The sequence below is a fragment of the Dama dama genome, chromosome 30, assembly GCF_033118175.1.
Source record: "Dama dama isolate Ldn47 chromosome 30, ASM3311817v1, whole genome shotgun sequence".
NCBI classification, from domain to species: Eukaryota; Metazoa; Chordata; class Mammalia; order Artiodactyla; family Cervidae; genus Dama; species Dama dama.
The window spans coordinates 37,247,784-37,271,156 of record NC_083710.1 but is presented as its reverse complement, the minus strand read 5'-3'; the positions used below and the strand labels follow the sequence as shown (position 1 = coordinate 37,271,156).

The 23,373-nt window shown below is 50.2% G+C and overlaps 1 protein-coding gene across 1 annotated transcript; it reads right to left on the bottom strand.

The window, feature by feature from the left end:
* Positions 1–1,653: 1,653 nt before the first annotated feature.
* AMER2 (APC membrane recruitment protein 2) lies at positions 1,654–5,030 on the bottom strand. Its single transcript, XM_061133325.1, has one exon. It carries the CDS (start codon positions 5,028–5,030, stop codon positions 3,117–3,119), a length of 1,914 nt encoding a protein of 637 aa, XP_060989308.1. The 3' UTR covers positions 1,654–3,116.
* Positions 5,031–23,373: the final 18,343 nt, after the last annotated feature.

Here is a 23,373-nt window from a genome sequence, read left to right as displayed (position 1 = left end):
GTTGGCTGACATCACCAACTCAGTGGACATGAGTTTGAGCAAACTCCGGGAGACAGCGAAGGGCACGGGAGCCTGGCACGATGCAATCCATGGGGTGGCAGAAAGTCAGACATGATTTAGCGAATGAACAACAAAACGATTTGACTTTTTCCTACAGAAGTTGGCCAATTCTTTGACTAAAGGGTCTCAACCAACTATCTTAGCATCATAGATTCACAGGAAAGGTGTCAGCAGCCCATATCCAATCCTTTCCTTTAAAAAAACAGCAAATATGGCCAAATTAGGTAAGAGCATTAATAATTACTGGAATGTAAATCTATTAAAATTCTAGAATACAATCTCTATGAACATGAATAAGAGAAAGTAGCCCTTGGCACAAAAAGGCAATGACAAACCCTTGTCTGTGGTTGGAAAGGTTAAGACACAGCTCCCAACACTGGTCTTGATTTCTCATCAGTGACTGAGGCCATTTTATTCATTGCCTGAATCCTTCATTTGACTAGTGTGGATGGAATTCTTAAAGATAGAGAGTTTAAATAAAAAAAAAAAAGGAAAATGCATGGGAAAAAGAACAGAAAAAAATAGTTTAAATCTTGTATAAATGGTTCACTGACAGGCAAGGGGAAATTAAGGTAAACTTTGCTGACATTTTTCTTTGCTAATAAAGATACAACACAGAGGTACAAATGTAGAAACAAGTCCCAAAACCGTGAAAGCAAAACTAGTTTGTTCCAGTGCTTACAAAATAGATAAATAGGTTGTCTTCCTATTACAATATTCTCATCAGTCCTTCAGGGCTTCATATCTTCCCTGTGCTATTGAACAAACAGAACTCTGTCATGGATTCAGGCTGGGGAGACTATAACCCCTGCAAGAAGATGCACAGGAAGAAAAGAAAGATCCTTTGTTTTACAGCTAGAAATAAAATTTATGTTCCTCCCCTTCACTAGGGGGAAATGGACATATTTTGAGTATAAGTAGTATTATCAGTGTTGAATCGAATTCAAATCCCTTTCCCAAGACAAAACTAATCTCTAAGACATCTCCAAGTTCACGGTGAACGCCTTTGTCTGTTGGTTGTGCACAGCTGAGTGCCTGAGCACATGTGAGCTGCTTTATGAATTCCTGGTGGTATATTCAGACTGCTCAAGGCTATGTCAGCCTATGAGACCTCATCGACAGACATAGGAAATTAAATATTAAAACACTACTTTGAAATAACATTAAGGATCTGACACGACGCAATAAAAGCCAGTAATCTGAATAATAAATAAATTCAGTCAATCTCTACCACTTCTTCTAATGGAGTCATTGCAGGTTTAAAATGGGGAACAACCTGCTTTGTGCTATTGGCTAGGATTTGTATTCCGTTGATGTCTGTTTATTTTGTGACTTCTTTCATATTATTAAAATAGATCTTCATATACTTGCCTTATTCTTTCTTTTATAAAACAGAAAACAAACTTAACAAGCATGTACTACCAGTTCATTACTTAGGGAATCTCCCTGGAAAATGAGAGTTGAAGAGAAGCGTGCATGTCTTTTATGTGTGTGTGGTTTCACTTGAATACGAATCTCCCCTATACCATGAACCATCTCCTAGTAGAAGCTGTGATCTTTTGATTAAATACACTGAAATGTTTCAAAGAAGATATTTTATAACCATTAGACCCTAATAGTATTCTAGGAAAGGCTTCAGTTTATCATTCAAACTATCGAGGCATATGGTAACCCTTTCTGAAATAAATGCTTCATCTAAAATAACAGAAAACACACATATAAGTAAATCACTTTTCAAAAATAATCTTGGCACACAATGTTAACGATACATAAGTCTCCCAGTGTCATATTCTTAACATATGTGGCTCAGTCCTAAGTCATAGAGAAGTCAATGAAAAAACTACATTTTCTATTGTTTTTCTTTACGTGTTCCTCGTTTTGGACTCCTCATACTGAGACATGGTTGAATACTAAATTTTTATAACCAAGGTAAAAATCTCTGAAAACCAGGGTTCAGGGTGAGAAACAGACTTTTACCCAAGACAAGGCAGAACCATTCCTTTGGGACATCAACACAATAAATTTTTTTTCCCCTACACTGAAAGCCAGAGAACCCTTATAAAACAAAAAGAGAACTGCTTCTGTTTACAGTACATAAAAGAACATCAATGGTTTGGGAGCGGTTACGGTGTCTAGCTATAAAACCAGATTTTAAACTGGAGGTTACTGACATATTATAAAAGGTTAACAGCTGGATAATCTGTAAAAGATGCGTTATCTACACATGAAAAGGTTACAGTTCATAAATGCTAAAACACTGTGTCTGTTGGCATTTAGTGAAATCTTGCCCTGGTCCTCATCTCTGCACTGGGTGGGGAAATAAAAAAAGAGAGAGAGAAAAAAAAGCCCTGCTCTGCTGAGGTTTTTATTTCTCCCCAAACAAATGATCTAAATAAACCCACCAAACCCAAACTCTGTGATCATCTTAGTGGTAGATATATATCTATTTGCATACCTAGCAACTGAAAGTACAGCAGGTTTTCTGCCCATCAGTCCTGCCTCTGCTCATCAGGTAAGTACCTGGCTCTTTCAGCTTTGCAGGTGTTTCCCACACAGTGATACAGCAAAGGGTGTTTTTGTTTTTCTTTTTTCCCCTGGAAAGGAAAAGGAAAATAAGGAAGTAAAGTGTCAGGAAGAGGAGGGCTCCTCTCTGGTTCTTCAGATGGTTCCTGGAGGCCCGCTGGACGGTGACACAGCCAAATATCATGGCATGATGCTTCCTTAGGTTGGGTTAAGTCTTATTTTCTGCAAAGGCAAGTAAAGGTGACTTCCGAAAGTTCGGTGCAATGAAGAGAAAAAGAAAGGAGGGGGGGGGCATTTTTAAAAAGGTTTAAAAAAGGAAAAAAAAGTGCTTGAAAAGAATCCTCAGGGAATTATCTGGAGGGGGAATCCCGTTGTGCAGCATTCCCCTGCCTGGGGGCAGAGCTCCTGGGTCCAGGCTCCGAGTGGGGACTGGCGGCAAGGCCTTTCTCTGGGGACGCAACATTTGTCCGAGCAGTTTCCAGACAAAGTTGTATTCCTCGACATGCGGCCCCTCCACCTCGGCCTCGGAGACCTCACAACTTTTTGGCACTATCGTGGCACGCCGCGGCCCGGAGGGTGGTCCCAGCCAAGCCCCGGCTGCTGACCCGGCGGACCAGCACCTTGGACACCGGGATTTTGGTTCTGGGCAGCTCGCTCCTGGCTGGTGGCTGGTGCACCACGGGGTGGCTGGATGGCAGGTTCGCCAGATGCTTGATGCTGACGGGGATCTTGGAGTCCTTCAGCAGGCTCCCCGGCGTTCGCAGCGGGCAGGTGATGGTGACCGGAGACACAGGCTTTAACCGGGAAGAGCAGGACGTCTCCTCGCTGGCGGCGGGGGCGGCGGGTAGGGCCGCAGGGCTTCCATCCGGCTCGGCGGCGCAGAGCTCGTGGAGCGCGTCGCCACTGTCGCTGTCCCGGGGGAGGCCCGTCTTCCTCGCGCCGCCGTCCTCCTCCGGCCTGGGGGTGGGGGAGTCCCAGTAGCCCTCGTCGCTGTTGGGGACGCCTTCCTGTGGCTCCTTGTCTGGGTGCTTGGGTTCTTCCTTCGGGGGGAGCTCCGTGGGGACCCGGTGGAGCCTCCGGCGCTTGACCGAGGACGCGTCCTTGGTCACCTCCGCACACCTGGCTTCTTTGGGGGTCTCGGGAGCCACCTGCGCGTCGGACGCCGCCGCCGCCGGGGCCGCTCCTCCCTGGGGCCCCTCTCCCCGGTCCTCGGTCTGGGACAGCATGTCCCAGAACTCCTGCAGGTACGAGTCGTCCGCCTCGGCCGGGCTCGCCATCTCCTCCCCGCCTCCCTGGTAGGCCACCACGCCCGGCGGCTTTGTGGCGGGGCCCGGCTGGCCCGGCCCCGGGGCGTGCTTGGCACAGCCGGGCCCGGCCTCGTCCTCGGGGTCTGCGATAATATCTCCGCAGCCTGTAAGAGAGTCAAAGCTTTTCAGTGAAGTCACGTCAGAAAACATCAGACAAATACGATCTGCCGATGGGTCGGAGGGCGGATCGACCGAGGAAGGGTCGGGGGCGGCGGGCGCGTGGCCGCCTTCGGAATCTGCCCGGGGCGCCGTCTCTGCCGGCGCGGCCCCGGGCCCCGCGGCGTCCTCGGCCGGCCGGCCCTCCCCGGCGCGCGGCTCGGGCTCGGGGGGCGCGCGGGGCCGCTCGGCGCGCCGCCCGGGCCCCGAGGCGCCCTCTCCCGGGGCGCAGGCCGGCTCGGGCTCCCCCGCCGCGGGCTCACCTGCTGGCTCCGGCTGGCGCGCGGCCGCGGGCGCCTCCTCCTTGACGCACTCCAGGCTGGCGGTGAGCGAGCCCGGCCGCGCCAGGCCGCCCGGGGCCCCCGCGCGCCCCGCCGGCGCCGCGTCCTGGGGCCGCCGGTCCTTCCTGCGCCAGCGCACGCCGCCCAGGAGCCCCCGCAGCCCCCGCTTTTGTCTGCCACCGGCCTTGCCCGCGTCGGCCTGCTCCGCCCCGCCGCTCTCGGGCCGCCCGTTCTTCCGCAGGAGCGAGAAGAAGCTGTGCGACTTGGCCACCGAGCCGCCGGCCGCCGGGCCCGCGCCTCCCGGGGCCGCCCGGGGGGCCGCGGGGCCCGGCCGCGCCCCGTCCCCGCCGCCCGCGCGCGGCTCCTCGCGGCGGCCGCCCTCCAGCGCCAGAGCCTCGGCCAGCCCGTCGTGCGTCCGGCTGCGCACCAGCCCCGCCGGCCCCGCGCCCTTGCCGTCCCCTTTGTGTTTGACCCCGAAGATGCTGGGCATCGCGCCGCCCGGCTTCCTCTTCTTGAACAGTTTGAAGGCGGCCTTGTTGATCTTCCCCGACGGCGGCTCGGAGGCCGGCGGCTCGGCGGCGCGATCACAATGCAAGTCCATCTCTACCGCGAGGGTCCCGGCCGCGGCCCGCGCCTTCCTCCCGCAGCCCCCCGCGGCCGCGCGCCCGCCGCTGACAGCCGCGCCGCGCCCGCCCGTCTCCATGGCGACGCGAGCAGCCCGGCGTCAGCGCGGCCCGCGCCCGCCCGCGGTCACCCGCGCTCTGCATCCGCCGGCGGAGCGCGGGAGGGCCGTCTCCCCTCCCGCCGGGGCTTATATAACGCCCTAACCCACTTCGCGGCCGGCTCGGCTTTGTGCTGCGGCTTTTCTGCGGCAGAGCCGCGAGCTGATTGCAGAAATTAAAGGCCCATAATCTCGGAATGCAAATTCCACCCAGTCTCACCCACCTTCAGATTCGTCCTTTCCGGCTTGCTCTTTCCAGAAGCCCAGTCCGAGGATCGAAAAATGACCCCCACATGGACAAAGAAAGCCACGCCAGCACAAATCGCGGATCTCTCCCATCAGCCATCCCGGACTTCACGACTCTTCGTGCCTTCCCCACACCCTTCATGTCCCTCTTTATCACTGGGATACCAAGCCCGGCTGCCCAGGTGGCTCAGTGGTAAAGAATTCGCCTGCCAATGCAGGAGATACAGGTTCGATCCCTGGGTGGGGAAGATCCCCTGGAGGAGGAAATGGCAACCCACTCCAGTATTCTTGCCTGAAGAATCCCATGGACAGAGGAGCCTGGTGGGCTACAGTCCATAGGGTCGCAAAGAATCAGACATCACTGAGCAACTGAACAACAGCCACCACCACCAAGCCCTCCAGGCACAAAGGGTATCTGTTTACATCAGTCTTGTCCAGGGTGGAGCACGGTCTCCCAGGGGATATGGAGTCTGTGTTACTGTGGTTCTTGTTCTTGCCCCAAAGGCATGGGCCATCAGTCAGATACCAAAAAGCAACTCTCTGCCATGCAAGTGCAAGTTCTGCAAGGTGGAAGTGGATTGGTCCTGTGGTACAACCTTGGCTTTTATCCCAGACTCTAGCTACTGGGGCTGAAGTCACAGAAGCCATTAGCAAGTCTGACCAAGCTGAGGATAGGGCACCCAGTTTGAGACTTTCAGGTCCCCTCCACAGGTGGTCCATGGAGTCCAGGGTCTACCCTCTCCTTTTCCATCCAGCAGGGCTCAGGCATGACTCCTGCTGCTGCTGCCAGCCCCGTTCACCATCTCCCATGGCTGGTCTGTAGCCACCTCCCCTATGGGGCAAGAAAAAGCCTGGCAGGGTCCCTGAGTGCCACTTGGTCTGGCTGCTTGATCTGGGAAAAGGGAAATCTTGTCCCACATAACAGCCCAATCTGGAGATCTTTGCTATGTTCTGACTTTGAAAGTGGCTGCTGATATCTTTTTGTGGTTTAACAGCTGGTTTCTTTTTAATCGCTGAAGACTATTCAGTTGTACACACGTGCCACAGTTTGTTTACCCACTGAGTTGGGTTGTTTCCAGGTTTTGGCAGTATGAATAAAGCTGCTTTAGGTATTCATATACAGGTTTTTCCATGGACGTAATATTTCTAGGCATTTGAGTAGACACCTAGGAGTACAATTACTAGAATAAGACTAGTTTTGAATAATTTGAATATAAGAATAGTTGGAATAAATTGAGTAAAACTGTTTACCTGGGTGAGAAGCTGCCTAACTGTCTTGAAGCTGCAGTACAGTTTTGCGTTCCCGCCCATCGTGAATGAGCGTTCCTCTTGCTCCACAACGGCAATTGGTGTTGCCAGTGTTCTGGATTACAGCCATTCTGATAGGTGTGTGTTGGTATCTTATTTTAATTTGTAAGTTCCCATATGACTTGGAGCATCTTGTAACCTTGACACCTGATTTGATGATCCTCACTGAGGGATTATTAGCAAATAAAGAAGAAAACTGGAGAAATGCATGAGGAATCATTTGGGAGCCCACCACTGTCATTGTCACCATCAACGCCATCAATTCTTTTCTCAGGTGTCTTCCAACCCACCTTTGCCCTAAGATTTTCTCTTAGCGGAGCCACCAGAATGTAACATGGAGAAGGCTGGGTGAGGAGTGTGGCTTCAAGCCACAGTGAGGCTGCCAGAGGACCTGCCCCTGCCACAGCATCCCTATTAGGGAGACTGAGGGTTCTATCCTAAATTTGCATCAGGTCTATAAAGGGATAATGTTTAATCAGTGAAATTTGAAGTGATATTTGACCTGGGACAAACACCTCTCAAGGAGAGCCCCGGCTTTGCCCTGACCCTCACCCAGGGTTCATATCCCAGGCCTGACCCTGCCCTCCAAGAGATGTTGAGGTCCTCTTGTGAGCTGAGACCAACAAGGTGACATGCACAACTGCCAGGAGAGCATGAGTGGGTGCCCCTTGCAGGAATCCTGGCCAGGAGGGTCCCATGCCCTCATTCCTGGGGGAGGAGGGGATGCTCTGGGTCAGGGCTGGCAGGATGAGAGCTCGAGGGTCTTGGCACAGACAGTCTCAAGCTAGATTGAAGTCCTTATGTTTTCTTTCTCACATTTTGATTCTTGATGGCTTCCCTGGTGGCTCAGATGGTAAAGAATCTGCCTGCAATGCAGGAGATGTGGGTTCAATCCCTGGGTTGGGAAGACTCCTGGAGAAGGGAATGGCAAGCCACTCCAGTATTCTTGTCTGGAGAATCCCATGGACAGAGGAGCTTGGAGGACTGCAGTCCATGGGGTTGCAAAGAGTCGGAAACGACTGAGTGACCAACACTTTCACCTGACTCTCATTTTGATTCCTGACTTTCCCGAATATCAGCTTTCACTATGGTTTGATAGCTGTTCAGAGTATGTACATATTCAGAGAATAAACTCATTCTAATGAGTAGATGCAGGTGTAAAAAGCCCAGCATGACTCGTGATTTTCCGCATTCACCGAGTGCACAGCTGGGGCTGCTGAGGGGACAGAGGTCTGCCTCGAGGAGCAGGAAGCCACAGGGGTTCTGGAATGGTCGGGGAGCTCAGCGCACAAGCTGCTCTGGACGCAACAGTTCCTCGCTCAGACGACGTCCCCTCAGCCCGGGCCCCATGGCTTTGTACCTGGATCCTGGAGCAAGAGTGCCCAACAGGAGACCTAATGAAAACAAAATGAGTGTTTCTCCGAAATGCCCCAGGGGCCCAGGTGCAGGAGCCAGGTGGCAGGGGGCAATGGTGTATTTGAGCAGTGGCCGTGCCTTTCCGGTGGCTTCTGGTGATGGCTGCAATCATGGTGCCCCTCGGCTTCTAGACACTTCGTCCTAAACAACTGCTCCCATCTCCACACAGTGTTATCTCCATCTCTTCTTATAAGGACATCAGTCACGTGGGTCAGGGGCCCACCTCACTCACTCCAGCGAGACCTGATCTTTAATTTACATCTTAGTCACATCTACAAATACCCTGTTTCCAGTAAGGTCGCATCCCCAGGTGCCAGGGGTTATGACTTCAGCACATCTCTGGAGGGACACGATTCCCCTCGCAACAAGCGTTTTCAGCGGTGCTGACAGCACCCACCATGCCTCTGTTCTTTGGCTTGGTCACCAGTACCCTGGACACAGATGTCCATGCTGGTGGCTTCAAGTGGGTCCTGGGCTGCTCCCGCAGGTGGGGGCCCTTGGCAGACATCAAGATCATGGGTGGCACTTGTGGAATTGCCAGCAATGAGGGGACAGCACTCCTACCAGCCAGTGTAAACAAGAAAGTGGGAGTGGGCTGTGATACCCTGGGGAGCCTCAGATTATCAAGGGGAACTTCACCCAGTGATCCTCTTTTCTCCTAGTCTGCTGTCTAGCTGGGGCTACTTTTGAGAACATTCAGTCCAAAATGAACACAACATTGTTAATCAATTATACTCTTATATAAAATAAAAAGTGTTTTTAAAAAGAAAAAATATTCCATCCCAGATTGCAGGGTGGGGCGGGGTCTCTCCAGACTCTTGGCACCAAGGTGGCCACAGGGAGGCCAAAAACAAGCAGAATGAGGTCAGGTAGCAGAGGGCATGTGGACAGATGCCAAGCCTCACGCTTGGATGAGCACACGTCGGGGAAGGCCAGGCTCAGTCGTGGGAACCATCTAATCCTAGCGGGGATGCAGACTAGACCAGAGTTCAAGATGTGGGCCCACTGGCATGCATGCGGAGGCAAGACACAGGAGTTCACGAATGTGAGCCCGGAGGGGCTGCAAACAACCAGCCAAGCCCAAGCCCCTGGCCCCTCATTGAGCTTGTGCATCTGGCAAAGGAACTCCTTCCTGCCAGGAAGCAGCGTCACACATGTGGTAGGTCCAGCCTTCTGAGCCGACACAGGTCACCTCTGAGCCCAGGTACACCCTCTGCTGTTCCTCACTGCCACCTCTGCTGGGGGAATCCCCTTGTCACCACCACATGGAGGCCTTGGGTGGTCGTTGACTCCCTTTCACATCTGTCTCAGAGATTCCAGAAAGCTCCCCTGCTTCCCCCACCCCTGCCCCACATGATACTACCTCATCCTCGCCTGCCAGGATGGCATGGGGACACACACAAGGACGCTCAGCCCGTGGAGTGTCCTAGCCCCGCGCCTTTGGGGTGGACCTGGGTGCAGGGTTAGCCACACGCTTCAGAGTTTATTTCACAATAAACTTAGCTTCTAAAGGTGAGTCTTCTCTGTTCTCCCGCATGTCTGCCTACCTATTCTAGTTTTCCGGCTCTGTCCCATCCGCTACGCACAACACATAAACAGTGGCTCTCACACTCTGTTCCAGCGAGTCTGAGCACAGCCCCTGAATAGCTGCTGGCCATCTGCATCTGAACCACTGCCGCTGTCACCTGGGGTAGTATTGCCCCGCCCCACCCCATACAGCTTAGGATTCCTATGCACGCTCTCCACGATGGCAGGGACCCCAGGTCCTCTTGGTTTCTCTGAGCTGCCGCAGATTCCCACAACACGGTCAGGCCATTTTCTACCCAGCGTCCATCATCTTGCCCAGGGCCCGCCCCTCAGAAGTGGGCTTTGACTTTGGGGAAACCAAGGCTGTGATGACAGTGAAGGGTGTAGTTCTTCCCCAGCAGGTACGCAGCTCTGTCAACTCAATAGGAGGCCGATGAAGCTCTTTCTGGGGCCACCGTCTCCCTGTTTCGAGTCACGCAGGTGGGTGGGTTACTTCCCTTGGTGTTCTAAGGTGTTACTTGGAATTGTGCTGGCTTCTACAACAAATAGCTCCCCAAATATCATGACTCAACCCAATAGAGGACTACTTCTTGCTCACCCTCCGAGTCCTGGCGGATGTTCAGGTCATTGGAGGTGGTCTCCGCCACAGGATCTGCAGAGTCCCAGCTGTCTTGCCCCACTGTCTTCTCTGGGGTCCGGTTGCTGTCTGCATCCGGCTGATGGGAGGCGGGCAAAAACCCTGGGAGAAGCTCTGACTGAGACGCGGTGCATTTCACTTCCTTTCAGGGTCTGTTGGTGACAACTAGGCATGTAGCTGCATCTAGTGACAGTGAGAGTGGGAGATCCCGTCTCAGCCGTGCCTGGCTGCATGCCCACAACTGTGGAAGGAGAGAAGAGATTCGCGCGGACAGCTGGCAGGATCTGCCACCCATCCACCCACCCCCAGCCATGCGAGGAAAGGAAGCTTCCCACCCCCAGGGGTTCATCTGCCTTCCTGCCTCCTCCTCCGTGAGCCATGTGGGAGATCCCAGGACCTCCGGGCCCACACCCAGTTCTCATGCCCTGTAGCCTTCTCCTTCAAAGAGAATATTCTCTGTTAAAAAATAAGTGTATCTGGAGAAGGAAATGGCAACCCACTCCAGTATTCTTGCCTGGAAAAGTTCATGGACAGAGGAGCCTGGCGGGCTGCAGTCCATAGGGTTACATGACTGAGCATATGTGCATGAGGGTGGAGGGAGATGGGTTAGTAGCAATAAACTGGTAGAACTGAAAATAATAATAATAAGTATATCTAGTAAATGTTTGAAATGGGCTTCGTAGGTGGCTTAGTGGTAAAGAATCTGCCTGCCAATGCAGGAGATGTGGGTTTGATCCCTGGGTCAGGAAGATTCCCTGGAGAGTGTTATGGCAACCCACTCCAGTATCCTGCCTGGAGAATTCCATGGACAGAGGAGCGTGGAGGGCTGCAGTCCAGGGGTCACAAAGAGTCGGACATGACTTAGCAACTAAGCAGCAACAACAATAAAATGTTTGAAATAGGCTAAATTAACCACCTGACCATGGTTATCTTAGGAAGAGTCCCCATGCCGCCTTAGCTGTATCCATTCGAGTTTATGGAGCATCTATTGTGTGCCTGGAGGTTGGCAGAAATCAAGCATGATGCCAGCCCTGGACACTGACCAGGAGACTCGTCACTGTGACCCTTATTCAGTATGAAACTCTCCACCTGGCCAGATTGACGTGACCTGGTTCCATCTCAGTTGTGGACCAGTGCGATGGGGCCTTGGCAGTTCACATGTTAGATTTCTCTCCTTTGGAAAAAACAAAAAACCAAACTCTGTGTTTACCTCCAGGATGGGTTAATCCCCAAACAGCCTGACGCAGTGCTTGTGCCCAGACGCTGGCCCCTCCTGGGCTTGGGGCTTAGCCCCTGATCTGGCTTCACGCGGTTCCCATTTGTGTTTTCTTTGCCATCCACCACCACAAGGGTACTTTTTTCAAAAGACAGATATCTTAGCAGATGAATTCATTCTGGGATGTTTCCCGGACACACACCAGTGAGCTCATTAGCCCAAGCTAATACCAGGAGGCTTCCCCGCCCCCTCCCCTCTTTTTCCTTTTTCTTTCTTTTTTCCTTTTAGTTTGCAGCAAAGAGCAGGACCACGTGATGTCCTCCTCTGAGCTCGCACTAGTTGGGGCAGCAGGGACTAAAATCACCCGCGGGAAGGGAGGGCTGGGCCCTTCCTCTTAGCCCGCTTCTTAGGAGTGTCTGCTTTTGTTTAGCTGACGACAGAAGCGCATACAGGAGATTTCTAGGTCAGCTACTCTCTGCTCTAATGAAAGAGAAATCGAGCCAAAGAGCACAGCAAAACCGTGGCCTGGCTTTCTGGAGTGCCTTGTCTGATTACCCAATGATTACGGCTCAGACAAGGCAGGGATTAACCCCCGAGGTGGGACAGATGGGGAGCACTCTTAAAGCACCCCACAGGGGGTTGCAGGCTGAGCAGCAAAGTGACCACCTGTCCCCATCTCTTGGGTCAGCCTGTCCTCATTCGGGGCCTCAGGATCGCTGTCCTTGAGGCCCAGGTGTAGAGCCAGTGACTGCCCCTGGCTGGCTCAGGACCCCTGCCTTCCTGCGTCTCCGTCCCCATTTTCTGCTCTACCCTAGAATGACCTGGTAGATTTGTTCAGCTAAACTGCCAGTGACTTGGGGCTCGGGGCCTTTGGGACCAGGGCTGGGACACTATCAGATCGTAGCGGACGGGACGGTTTCCATCCAGGCCTCCTTTGCTTTGTGAGCTTCTGAGTGGGCAGCTCCTTCCTTTTCTGCCCTCCAGGGGCCACCTGGGCTGCTTCTGTGTCTCGGAAGCTGGAGACAAGTGAACTGATTTCCGTTTCATGTCTTGTGCCTTTTTGCTCCTGCATTTGGGAGGTCAGGACAGTCTGTACAAATCTGGGCAAGGAAGTCCAGGGCGACCGCACAGGCAGGAGGTTGCTGTTAGCAGCCCATTCAATAATCAATAAACTGTCCTTGATCCTACAGAAGTGGTGATGTTGACCTCGTGAGGATGGGTCCAGGAATATTCATGCTTAATGAGAAGACATTATGGCAAATTGAACATGTTGGGTGATCTCAAATTCGTAACGATTTAGCCAGACAAAGATTTCTTTCTTATCTCTCTAGTTCACATGTGCTCAGGAGCAGTGCATGGAGCAAAATGAGGGCCTCTTCCACTGCAGACATGGGACAGAGGACCTCAACCCTGTGAACAACAGCCCATGCACAACTGCAAGGCCCCCAGGAAAAGGGCCTCTCACATCCCCAGGCAGCTCACTCTGAGTCTGGACGATGCAGCTCACTCTGCGTCTGGACGATTTCACTAGAGACATTTTTAATAGAGTTGAATTATTTTGTATCTTATTATTATTATTTTGTATCTTCCATCCCTTCGTCCTCATTCTACCCAAGGTTTTAGGGAACAGGGATTGTTCTAAGTGATTCTCATGTGTTAAATTATTTAATCCCAACTGTCATCACATGTTTTACAAAAGAAACCGGGACAAAGAAGTTTCATGATTTGCTCCAGATCAAATAGCCAGAAGGTGGCCAAGCAGCTGGCTCCACAGCCTAGTTTCCCAATCACTGTCTGGTAGAGTTATTGCTAAATAATGTTTCTCTCCAAAACCTTAGTTGTTTAAAACAAGGCTCATTGGATTGGCTCAGAATTCTGTGGTTTGGATATTTCAGGAGGGCTTCGCTGGGTGGATCTTCTGTCCCACTGCTATCAACTGAGGTCCCTCGAGGACTGCGGTGTGATGGCACTAGAACTGGGACGGGAGGGTGACTTCACACATGGCACGTGGCAAGGACAAGCCAAAAGGTTCCACATGACTTTTGCCAAATGACCGGTGAGTGCTTCTTTTCATGACAACTGGACCCCCAAAGCAAGCATTTCAACCTGCAAAGGCAAAAGCCATATGTTTGCTAAGACCCAGAAGTTACCTGACGCCACATCCACCGAATTCTATTGATTTAACAAGCCTCAAGGCTGCCCAGCTTCAAGGGGAAGATAACCAAACTCCACCAGTTTATCAAAGAATGACAAGGTCATAACACAGAAGAACAGGTGAGGTGAGAGAGGGTGTTGTGGCCACCTGGGGAAACACCATCTACCAAAACCATGCCACCACACTGCATCTCCAGAAGAGAAGTTCATGCAACTTACAAGTGATACCTCTCTAGGTATGCGAAGCTCTCTCTCAAGTCTCTCTGAGCCTTCTTGTCAGCTTAGCCTTCTCATTCCAACAACTGTTCCTTATGAGAGTGGGACACACGCTGTCCTTCTCTGACACACCTAGGACATAGTGTCTGGTTCCAGGCTGTGTCTCAACCAAAGGACCGTCATCCATGTGTTATAGCTGTGGATACAGCACTAGGAATTGGACACTGTCTCACATGGCAGTTCTGTCACCTGAAATTCTCTGTCCCCCATGCTGTACTTGTGCAATTGTTTCCAGGGACCCAGGTTAAATTCCATCTTATGAAATCCAGCCTGGCCCTCTGATTCACTGAGCCTTTCTGGATCTCCATCTTGTCTGCCACTGTATTCACACCCCTTCCCAGCTTTCAGTCAAATGTATGTTTGACTCACAACTCACCTCCTTCTTCTGCATCTTCTGCCACATGACCAACAAACCTACTGGCCTGTTCAGAGACAAGAGCAAAGCTCTGAGAACCACCATTTGAGCCTGTCTCCATGTTACAATCTAGCCATGAATCGGCAGCTTTGCAAATGGATGGGGCAGTTGCTCGGGGAGTTTGGGCTTCAATCTGCCCTTGCGTGCAAGCCACCTCTTTCTTTCTGTCTTGGCATAAGAACCACTGCTGGCAGTTTGTTCAGGTTCCACAAACTTCCTGCTCCATGACTTCCCCTGGTGTGCAGCACAAGGATTTTAGTCGGTCAGCCTGGATTGCTTTATGGAGCCCCTGTGGACTCCTGGCAATGGCAAATCCTCCCCTCCCCCAATCATCCCTTTAGCATCCCATGCTGGACCCCTGCCCCAACTTGTTCACCTGCTGCCTTGTCTGGATGTCACCGCACTGTCCACCCATCTCCAGCCCTTCTCCTGGGCTCCAGAGCCCTTCAGAGAGAACCTCGGGGATGCACTCATGGAATTAATCACAGCACCACAAGTCTGATCCTCTTAAGAATCTGGGTCAGCAGACATAAAGTTAGAGTAGCAGGTGCTGCCAACTTTTTTTCTAGAAACGTGGGTTTCTGCTCCCCTCAATGAGAAGGGCATAGGTTCTCCCTTCAAGCCACTTACAGTCTAGTTCAAGGGTGCATGCTAGTAACAATCATATATTTATAAAAAGAATATAATTGCTACCTTTATGAGGGTGGAAGTGAGCCATGACAGGGTTTATAAGACAAATTACTTCTACTTGGGCACGGAAAAAGCTTGTTGGAGGCAGTGGCATGTGGAGTAAATCCTAAATATCTGTTGAGCACTGGCGGAGATGCAGAGAGATGGCTTCTGCTCTGCTGCTTATAAGCCTATCCATTCGGGACATTCTTGAGAACGGCCAGGTGACAATGTAGCAGATTCTTTAACATCCTGCTACCATTTGATCTTGTGCTGGGCTCCCCTGGTGGCTCAGGTGGTAAAAAATTTGTCTGCAATGCAGGAGACCCTGGTTCAATTCCTGAGTCTAGAAGATCCCCTGGAGAAGGGAATGGCTACCCACTCCAGTATTCTTGCCTGGAGAATCCCATGGACAGAGGAGCCTGGCAGGCTATAGTTTATAGTGTCACAAAAGAGTCGGACATGACTGAGTGTGCAAAATCCAAGGAACTCATCCACACACAAAGATGTTCAAAGTGTTATTAAAATGATATTGCTGTTGAATGGAAGGGCTTCCCTGGTGGCTCAGTGGTAAAGAATCCACCTGCAATGCAGGAGACTGGGTTTGATCCCTTGGTCAGGAAGATTCCCCTGGAGGAGGGCATGGCAACCACTTTGGTATTCTTGCCTGGAAAATCCCATGGTCAGGGGAGCCTGGAGGACTACAGTCTAGAGGGTCACAAAGAGTCAGACTTGACTTAGCGGCTGAGCACGCATGCAGGCTGTTGAATGGAATGCTAGGCAGCCAGCAAAAGACCATGGTGGATACAGACCTGACCTCAGCTTAGGGACTTAAGAGGCCCTCACTTGCTGACCTAGGTATCCAATTAACATGTTCTGACTCTCCACAACAGGTGAAAATGCAATCCTTTCCTGATAATTGTGTAAATGATCAAGACTTTCCTTCCTCCCAGATGTTTTTTTCTGTCTATGCCCCGTCTGGGGCTGCCCAAACTCAGCTTCCACAGCCCCCCAAGCACTTTATGCTTTGGGTGACCTTACTGACATTGTGGGGATGTGCAAGGGGGCTCAGATGAGGCCGCTGGGAGTCAGCCCACTCTCAATTCCCTAGTGCAACAGACAGGTCAGTCCCCATGTTTCTCCAGAGCTTTTTCCCCCAAAAGGAGGCAAATTTTTCCCTAGAAGGAATTTTTGTATCAGTTGCTAATAATATACATTTCCCTCCTTACATTAGTGTGTGAGGAATTTCTCGTGACATGGGAAAATGCTTATGATAACATGAGCTGTATGTGTCAGTCGCTCAGTCATGTCCGACTCTTTGTGACCGCTTGGACTGTAGCTCTCCAGGCTTCTCTGTCCATGGAACTCTCCAGGCAAGAATACTGGAGTGGGTAGACGTTCCCTTCTCCAGGGGATCTTCCTTATTAGCATGTATATATTAATCCCAACCTCCGAATTTATCCCTCCCTGGTATCTTGTTGTCTTTATGGACATCAAAGATGTAGAAAAAAGTGCTTACCAGTAAATAATCGAAACATGCATGCGTTATGTCCAAAACACATGTACTAGAGACCTCAGCCTCCTTCCTGAGTAGAAGGGTGTGGTAGGACCTGGGAAGAGAGATAGAGAAGCAACCAGAACTCAGATGGTAAGTTGTGTCTAGTTCATCCCACAAAGCAGGGCCAGCTTCGTGGCACAGCCAGTATCACAGGGCCTTGCTGGCTAATGGCCCATTGTTGCATCTTGAAATTGCTGATACTTTTTGCACAGGGGAGCCCTGCATTTGCATTTTGTACTGAACCCCACAGACTCTGTAGCCAGCCCTGCTGCACAGCTCAAGGTCCCAGGAGTAACAGAGAAGGTCAGTGGGGTCTCTCCTGGAAACATAGTTGGCGGCAGCACTGTGGGTCCAAGCCCGCCAGGATCACAGGGTGTGGCCCCCTGGGCGGCCTGCAGAGAGGTCCACGGAGATGAGCTTGGGGAGGGCCAGGGGCTAGCCAGACGGCCGGGTGAGCTCTCCTTTTGAGGCCGGCGCCTGGGAACAGCTGCTCACTCTGCCTGGTTGAAGAATTTAGCTGCAAAAAATCTAATTTGGAACTCCCTAATTAAGCTAATGAAGTCAAGTCATTTTAATCTGTTCTCGGTCCAGTCCTGTGTCTAATCCTGGAATAAATAGATAATTGTGACTTTGTGGCATATGTGTCCTTTTTTTGTGATATGTGAGACAGGCAACATCTTATTTGATTTTTTTTTTTTAAACAGTTAGAAAAGGAACTGATTTTCCTTAGCCTTGAGTGTTTGAGATGAAGTGAAATTGCAGTACCTTTAAAATAAGTCAATCATACCCTCATTTTACATTTATTGATGACTACGAACCAGTTATGCCCAAACAGTCCTTTAGTCCTGAGAGATTCTATGAGGTCCACAGGTTTTTCTTTTTAAAAGAAAATTTATGAACAATCAATGTTCATACATATGACATCTCCTGAAACGGGCTGAGGTTAGTGGAAGAGAGGCCAAGCTCTTTCTGTCCTTTGGCCTGGAGTTCTACAAACTAGGAAAATTCACTCACTAACCTTTAAACTGTATCAGATTATTTCCCTGAGACACACACATCTTCATAATGTCAGGAAAACCTGTAAAATCCAGAGACAGAGGGACCCTTGATTTCATCTGTCCAGTTTCCTGCCAATCACGATTGCTCCTTATGACAAATTGCTACCTTTCCTCAAATAACAGAGATGAAGTCATTCTCTCCCCTTTGGAGCTGATTGCTTCATTTTCTGAATTTCTTAGTAGGAATCCAAACACTAGGCTAGTTACAGGCATCATCTATTTCTCTGTTCATGCTCAACTGCTCAGTCATGTCTGACTCTGCGATTCCACAGCCCGCCAGGCTCCTCTGTCCATGGGATTCTCCAGGCAAGAACACTGGGGTGGGTTGTCATTCCCTTCTCCAGGGGATCTTCCTGACCCATGGATCGAACTCGTGTCTTCTGTGTCTCCTGCATTGCAGGCAGATTTTTTACCCTCTGAGCCACTGGGGAAGCCCAAGGATCCAAAATGCCTCCCAGCATAAACTAAAAAAAGATTAAATATCTCTGCTGGAGCAGGTTTCTATCACTCCACTGACAGAAAGCAAGCAGCATCACTGTGTATTTTGGAAGGAAGATGGCTCCTGTGTGTGGACCCTCTGAACAAACAATGGCTTGTGTCCAGCCTTCTGTGTGACCCGACGCAGGCCCATGGAGGGCGAGCAATCCCCGAGATGAGCCCTGTAATCAAGACTAACCTGTTAGCACCGAGTTCCTAAGGACCCCGAAGTGAGGAAGGGCCGATTCAAGGAAGACAGGCCCAGAGGGGGACCTTCCGAAGCCTGAGGATGGAGAGAGAAGATGGAGGGCAGAGCTGCCTACGGGTGGGAGCACCCTGTGGACTTCCCCATCATCCTGTGACTCCCCCCAGCGACACTGGACTCTTTCAACCGTGGACAGCAGGGACCCCTGCCCTGCTTGACTGATCCAGGACACCACATCTCCTACTGGTGACCCCAGAGTCCTGGGCTACCTCCACACTCTGCTGTCCCTCGCCGGGGATTTGGACAAAGACTGTGAGGTAGACAATTTGGAGGGGGCACACTGGCCTCCAGGACAGAGGCTCCCCAGCCGTCTATCCCTGGAGAAGCCTCTGAGCTTCCATTTAGGTGGACAGAACCAGAGGGTTTTCATAAAGCTTTGAGAAGGAAACCTGGGGGACCAAAAATAACAGAGAAAGACAAATAGCTTTTCTTTCCTATTTTAATATTTGTCACTGAAGAGCCCCCTTGTTTATAACCCTCAGGGCATGTGCTCAGCTCCCATGACAATGCCACTGCGGAGCCAAAATGTGAGCTCAGATGCATTGTCAACCGCAGATGTGCAGCAGGGTCTGGGCGGGGGGGGGGAGCCCAAAAGGGGGTGCTGGTGTCAGCTGAGCACGAAGCAGTGGCTACTCTGTGCCGTGGACCCTGATCACTGCAACGGTCCAGCTGGGGGCTTTTCACGTGGTGCTGGAGAGCCCACAACAGAGAAGATTCCGGGAGACAAGAGGAGAACACAGCTGAATTTGGGTGATGAATTGAGTCTGGTTTCATAGAGAGACAGGGAGCTTCTCTGCAGTCAGGCATTTGCTGAACCAAGAACGAGTTCCTACTGTTGGCCAGTGGACACGTCACAGTGTCCTCTGGGAGATGACAGATGCCCAGATCATATTAATATTTAAGCTGATTAAAGATTTGTAGTAGCTCAGTTTAACCATGTCACTAGACTCACATCTTTTACTTCTACTTTAATTTTGAGGTTAAAATGAGAACCGTTGTGAAAACAAGCATGGAATTAATTTCCTGTCATCTTTCAGGAGGAATGTGACATCAGTACCATCGCTTGCACGGCAGGGCTGTCTGACTCGGTGAAAGTCGAGAGTCAGGCACTACTTTAAGGCTTTGGAAGGGTGACTCTTCTAGTGACAGAAGCTTTCCATTTAATTTTTATCCCCTGTTTTGTTGTCTGTATTCACAGCTGAGCTCCAGATTTCATGAGAAGAGGAATCAATTTGTTTGCATCTACGATGCCTTGCACAGTGCCCCAGAAGCACATAGTAGCCACTCAATAAATACTTGTTGAATGTATGAACATGAATGAACATAGTTCCCATGAGGCAGGGAAACTACGAGGCATATTTTTAGGGCAGAGTTTCCATCTCCTGCCCTTAAAGTGTGCAACCTGGTATTCTGGGATGCTTCTGTCACTAGGAGAGGCACTCTTCCAAAGGCTTAACATAGTGCCTGACACTCGACTTTCACCGAGTCAGACAGCCCTGCTGTGCAAGCGATGGAACTGATGTCACACTCCTCCTGAAAGATGACAGGAAATTAATTCCAAATGGACACGAGTTTGCACAAACTCTGAGAGATAGTGAAGAACAGGGAAGCCTGGAGTGCTGCAGTCCATGGGGTCACCAAGAGTTGGACACGACTAAGCGACTGAACAACAAAGGAAAGAAAGATAATTTTTTAAAAGCTCATACAAGGCTGACCGACTTAATTGACAAATGGGAGTGTCTCACATTTCCTTATGTATTCAGTTAATGGACTTCCCAGGTGGCGCTCGGGGTAAAGAACCTGCCTGCCAATGCAGAAGACATAAGAGATGTGGGTTCGATCCCTGTGCTGGGAAGAGCCTCTGGAGGAAGGCATGGCAACCCACTTCAGTATTCTTGCCTGGAGAATCCCATGGACAGAGGAACCTAGCAGGTTACAGTCCACTGGGTTGTAAAGAATTAGATATGGTGAGGAAAGGAATATAATATTTGACTGTAAAATAATTAATTTCTGTTCAGCAAATATTACTATAAATAATGTGAAATGAAAATTATAACCTTATACAATAAAATGATAACATCCTAAAAATTTAAAAATCAAATCACTTAAAAACATGCTAAAATGGTAACATTATAACATTTATTTTCAATGTTCCAAATGTAATCTCCCCAAACTGAAGTACTTCCACCCCCCACAACATTCGCTGGAACACAAACCACCTTTCCCCAAACCACCACTGTCAGCAGGTCCTCCCGTCTCCATGGAGAGGGAAACTGAGGGAACCAGCAGGATGCAAAGCCCATCTAGGTTGAGCTCTGCGTCCTGAAGGAGTGCAGCCCTCCAGGCCCAGAGCTGGGCTGCCTGCTGGCTCCTCCACCCTCTCTGGACAGGCCTTTCACAAAGCTCTTCCCTCGGCCATGGTGCTAGGAAGCTTCTATCCTGTGAGAAACAGTCCTGGAGGCAGAGGCCAGAAAGGGACGGTCTGCACTGGCTGAGACGCCAGCAGACCAGTGCCCCTGGCACTGAGAATTCTGCCCCTGTCTCTCACTCAGGAGTCTATTCAGAAGGGAAAATCATCTTTAGAATGGATATTTTTAAAGGAGAGAAACCATTTGTGACATGAACATCAAAGGACAAAAATTATGTAGTAGAGAAAGCAGAACTTCTTTGGCATCTGGGCTCTTTTTCTTCCCCCAAAAAATAATGCATTAGAGAAACACAACCGAGAGATCGATGACGTCGATACAGACATAGATAAGAGGAGATTTCTTAGAGGAACTGGCTCCCATGGATATGGGGGTTGAGAAGGCTCAGGGTTTCCCAAACCTACTGGCTGTCTTTGGAGGCAGATAGGACATGTGCAAGTTATTCTAAAGATGGAATGCAGCTAATGGGGGGAAATGCTTAACAGAAGAACACAGCTAATTAATATGCAAGCAATTATATTCTTGGAAAATCACAATTTTGGGAAGAAATGGTGGAGCTTGGGAACAATCATCAGTGGCTGTTAAAATCCATCAGGAGTGACGTGAAGACCTGAGAGACCCATCCCACAAATGGAAGGCAAGGGGAGGTCCCGAGTGGGTCCTGATTTGAATAAATGAATCGAAACATTCATTTTTGAGCCAAGAGGAAAATCGAACATGAGTTGCCTCCTAAATATTAGATGTTGTGGGAATATTACTAAGTGTGGTTGGGCGTGATAACAGCATTGTGGTTATGCTTTTTAAAAAATGTTCGTATGTAATAAAGACACACGCTTAAGTAGCATCAGTTGTGATGCCATGTCTGGGATTTGCTTTAGAATCCTCCAGGAGACATCGCACAGGGGAAGAAGAGGTAAAACACAAAGGGTAGAATACTGTTGATTTTTAAATGGGGGGGTGGTGGTTATGACTCTATTCTGTCTACTTTTGTGTACATATGAAACCCATGTCCACAATAACTAAAGGAAATTTTTGTGAACAAGCTAAAGCTTCTCTCCAGCCGGTTCAATTCCAGCCTGAGGACAGGAGGATCTTCCATCTCACCTGGGGATTGGGGACCCAGCCCCTCCTCTGGCCAACACGGCAGAGGCTTACTCTCCCTCCCCCCACACCCTACTTCCTCAGCTGGGGAGGGGACCACACTAAGGACCAATACAGTCCCAAGTGTGGTCTGGGGTATGTGCAGGAGAGAGAGCGGGGTGGGAAGGGGGTAAGGTGAGGGATAGGAGGGCAGGGGAGGAAAGAGAAAGGGCTGTTCCCTCTATATTTGCAGGTAATACTTAACAGATTTTATAATACTGCTGTTTTCTGCTGCTGAACACTTGAGCAGGTTAGAGCGTGGCTTATTTTAATTAGTCTGAATATCCCTGCACCGGGTGGGAGGTTAATTTAATTTTCACCACTGTAATAGACTAATCGGATTCTCCTCCTGGGGAGTTTGAATGTGAAATACAGAGACAGAGTTAGCAGAAAAGACTAGAAGCAGAGTGAGGAACCAACCGTACCAGGCTCTCCTGCCCTGAGAGCTGCCATGTGTTCAGACTCAGAGAGTCAGGTCTGCTCTGTCCTCCTGAGACCAGGGACCCAGACCTCACATCTCCATCTCCTCCATATCCGTTAACAAGCCCTCCTCACACAAGGGAACCAGATGAAAACCTTTTTTAGCACTAGGAGAGCTCACTAAGATCATTGTTCCTTACTTACTGTTTTTTAACCCTCTTCAGCTTCTCAGGTGATGCAGTGGTAAAAGAACCCACCTGTCAATGCAGGAGACAGAAGAGAAGGGGGTTCAATCCCTGGATAGGGAATATCCCCTGGAGAAGGGCATAGCAACCCACTCCAGTATTCTTGCCTGGAGAATCTCATGGGCAGAGAAGCCTGGGGGGCTACAGTCCATGGGGTCACAAAGAGTCAGACACGACTGAGTGACTGAGTGCAGTGCAGTGTCTTACTTCTCAGTTTCCATCCTGAGTGAGTAAGTGAAATACATCCCAGCTCTCTGCTCATGAACCACATTGTTGCCCAAGATTTAGTCTGGATGGTGTGGCCTGTGTGGCCAAAAGTGGAATTCACTCCTTCGTTCCATTAGGGAACCATTGACCAAAACTACCCACCTTGGCCACAGGATGACAACCACTTGCCCGAGTTGTCCCACAACAGAGGGGCTCAATACAGAGTGCAGTGCTGCCCCGAAAACTAACCCAGAGAATTAATCTGGAGAATTCAGGGTGAGGGACAGGAGGCAGGGGAAGGAGGAGGGAGGAGATGATTTGCCCTGCCAACTTCCCAGAATCTTTTGTGCTGGAATCTGTCTTAGCTGAGAGATGCGTGAACCACCAGGAAGGACCCTGAGTCATCAGATACAGTCCAAGCAAGATGATTGTCCAGAGACAACCAAACCATCACCTTAAAACCAAACCCATCACCATAAAACCAAACCCATCACCATAAAACCAAGCCCATCACCATAAAACAAACCCATCACCATAAAACCAAGCCCATCACCATAAAACCAAGCCCATCGCCATAAAACCAAGCCCATCGCCATAAACCAAACCCAGCACTGCAAAACAAATCCATTACCTTAAAACCAAACCCATCACCATAAACCAAATCC

What these genes read in the sequence shown, in the direction of transcription:
- AMER2 (XM_061133325.1), bottom strand. Translation starts at nt 5,030, where the DNA reads ATGGAGACGGGCGGGCGCGGCGCGGCTGTCAGCGGCGGGCGCGCGGCC.